This window comes from Echinops telfairi, unplaced genomic scaffold (genome assembly GCF_000313985.2).
Source record: "Echinops telfairi isolate 266 unplaced genomic scaffold, ASM31398v2 ScPeMD7_26;HRSCAF=91, whole genome shotgun sequence".
Taxonomy (NCBI): Eukaryota; Metazoa; Chordata; class Mammalia; order Afrosoricida; family Tenrecidae; genus Echinops; species Echinops telfairi.
In genome coordinates, this window is record NW_022103923.1 from 6,056,192 (window position 1) to 6,057,724 (window position 1,533).

The 1,533-nt window shown below is 34.6% G+C and overlaps 1 protein-coding gene across 9 annotated transcripts in view; it reads right to left on the reverse strand.

The window, feature by feature from the left end:
- The window catches only part of CASK (calcium/calmodulin dependent serine protein kinase), a 512,028-nt gene that overhangs the window by 368,095 nt on the left and 142,400 nt on the right, over positions 1–1,533 (reverse strand). For 5 of the 9 annotated variants that reach the window (XM_004714576.3, XM_004714577.2, XM_030885408.2 and 2 more), the window contains exon 2: positions 369–481. In XM_004714576.3, the coding sequence (XP_004714633.1) occupies positions 369–481 (113 nt within the window). Of the gene's footprint in view, positions 1–350; positions 482–1,533 lie in introns of all 9 variants that reach the window. The other 4 variants (XM_045289402.1, XM_045289401.1, XM_045289403.1 and 1 more) reach the window with 1 other exon arrangement.

Genomic DNA, 1,533 nt, shown 5'->3' on the forward strand with positions numbered 1-1,533 from the left:
ACTAGCTTTCCTCTGAATCTGCAATTATATTTTTGCCTATTTCCCCTCTCTCCCTTCCCATGTCTCACACAATAGGGCTCAAAATAAAGCCCTGAAAAATATGTCCCCAGAATTTACTTTCTTCCAACTTAAAACATTCCATTGCAATCCTAGATGACTTTATAACTCTGAACAATCACTGCAGCTCTATTTTAAATACTGTGTTCTAAAATTTGGACAAAATCAAATGAAGATTAAACTGTCTCCACCCACTTCCACTATATCATACCCTGTTTCCCCACCCCCAAATGAAGGTTAGGTTGATAAATGGATTTTGGAGGTGGAATAAAGCCAGACATCAAATAACTTACTTGAAATCCATCTCTTACCTTCTGTACTTAACCCTGGACTTGATGTGAACTTGGCTACATCGACAATTTTTACAGCAAATTGTTGCCCAGTTTCTCTGTTGATACATCGTCGCACAACACTGAAGGGACCCCTGAAAAAAAACACAAATCTATTTTAATTCATGGATCTTAAAAAAGTTCTTATTTCCCCTCAACATTTTATTGATGTTTCTTTGTCTATTAATCATACTACACGAGTACTAAGTTATTTTTATCTCATTCATCAGAGGAAAAATGGTTTTCAAAATTTTAATGTAATTTTGAATATACACTTCTATAATTCATCAAGTAATTCATAATTTTAAAATATTATTAAACTAGAAGTAGAACAAATTTTACAACAGGAAATAATGTTTAACATTCCACATTGTGTTTTTTATTTTCAAGGCGAACAATCTTTGTAATATTCTATAGAGATCAACATCTAAATATAAGTGAAATCCAATGTATTGCTTTTTTTTAACCAGAAGCTTAAATTATTCTTGACATCTTTTCTTCTTAACCCACCACTCATCTAATCTTATACTAAGTCCTAAATTGTTTATCTCAAATATCTCTTAGGTGTGTCTATTTTGCTCCCTTCGTGTCCCATACCCTACTCTCTAAGGTACCTCCAACCTCTACTAAGATTATTGAAGACTTGGTTTCCCTTCAATAATTCTTATAGTGACCTTTTATTATATTATGTTCCTACTAGCACCGCCAAAACAGACATGGTATGTGGAATACAAACATAATTTCTATGTAAAATAATAATTAATATATAATCTTAGCAAAAGTCTGGAACAGGGACCTCATAAGGATACTTTGGTCTCTAACAATCTTTCCAATTCCTCCTAGTATTGTTCCCTTGTCTAAACTCTGGCTCCTTTTGCCTCCTTTCAATTCCTTGACCACTTATTTCAGGACCAATATATAGTTTCCACTGCCTGAAATGCTACTCATCCTTCAGGTTCCAGTTTCATTGTCATGTCCTCAGGGAAGTTTGTTCTGACCCCCTATAAAACAAACCCACTGAGGGCTTGCTCTACCTGACTTTAGCATGCACTATACGGCCACAGTAGTCAAAACAGTGTGGTACTGGTATAACGACAGATATTCAGACCAATGGAAAAGAGCTGAAGACCCAGAAATAAAAACATCA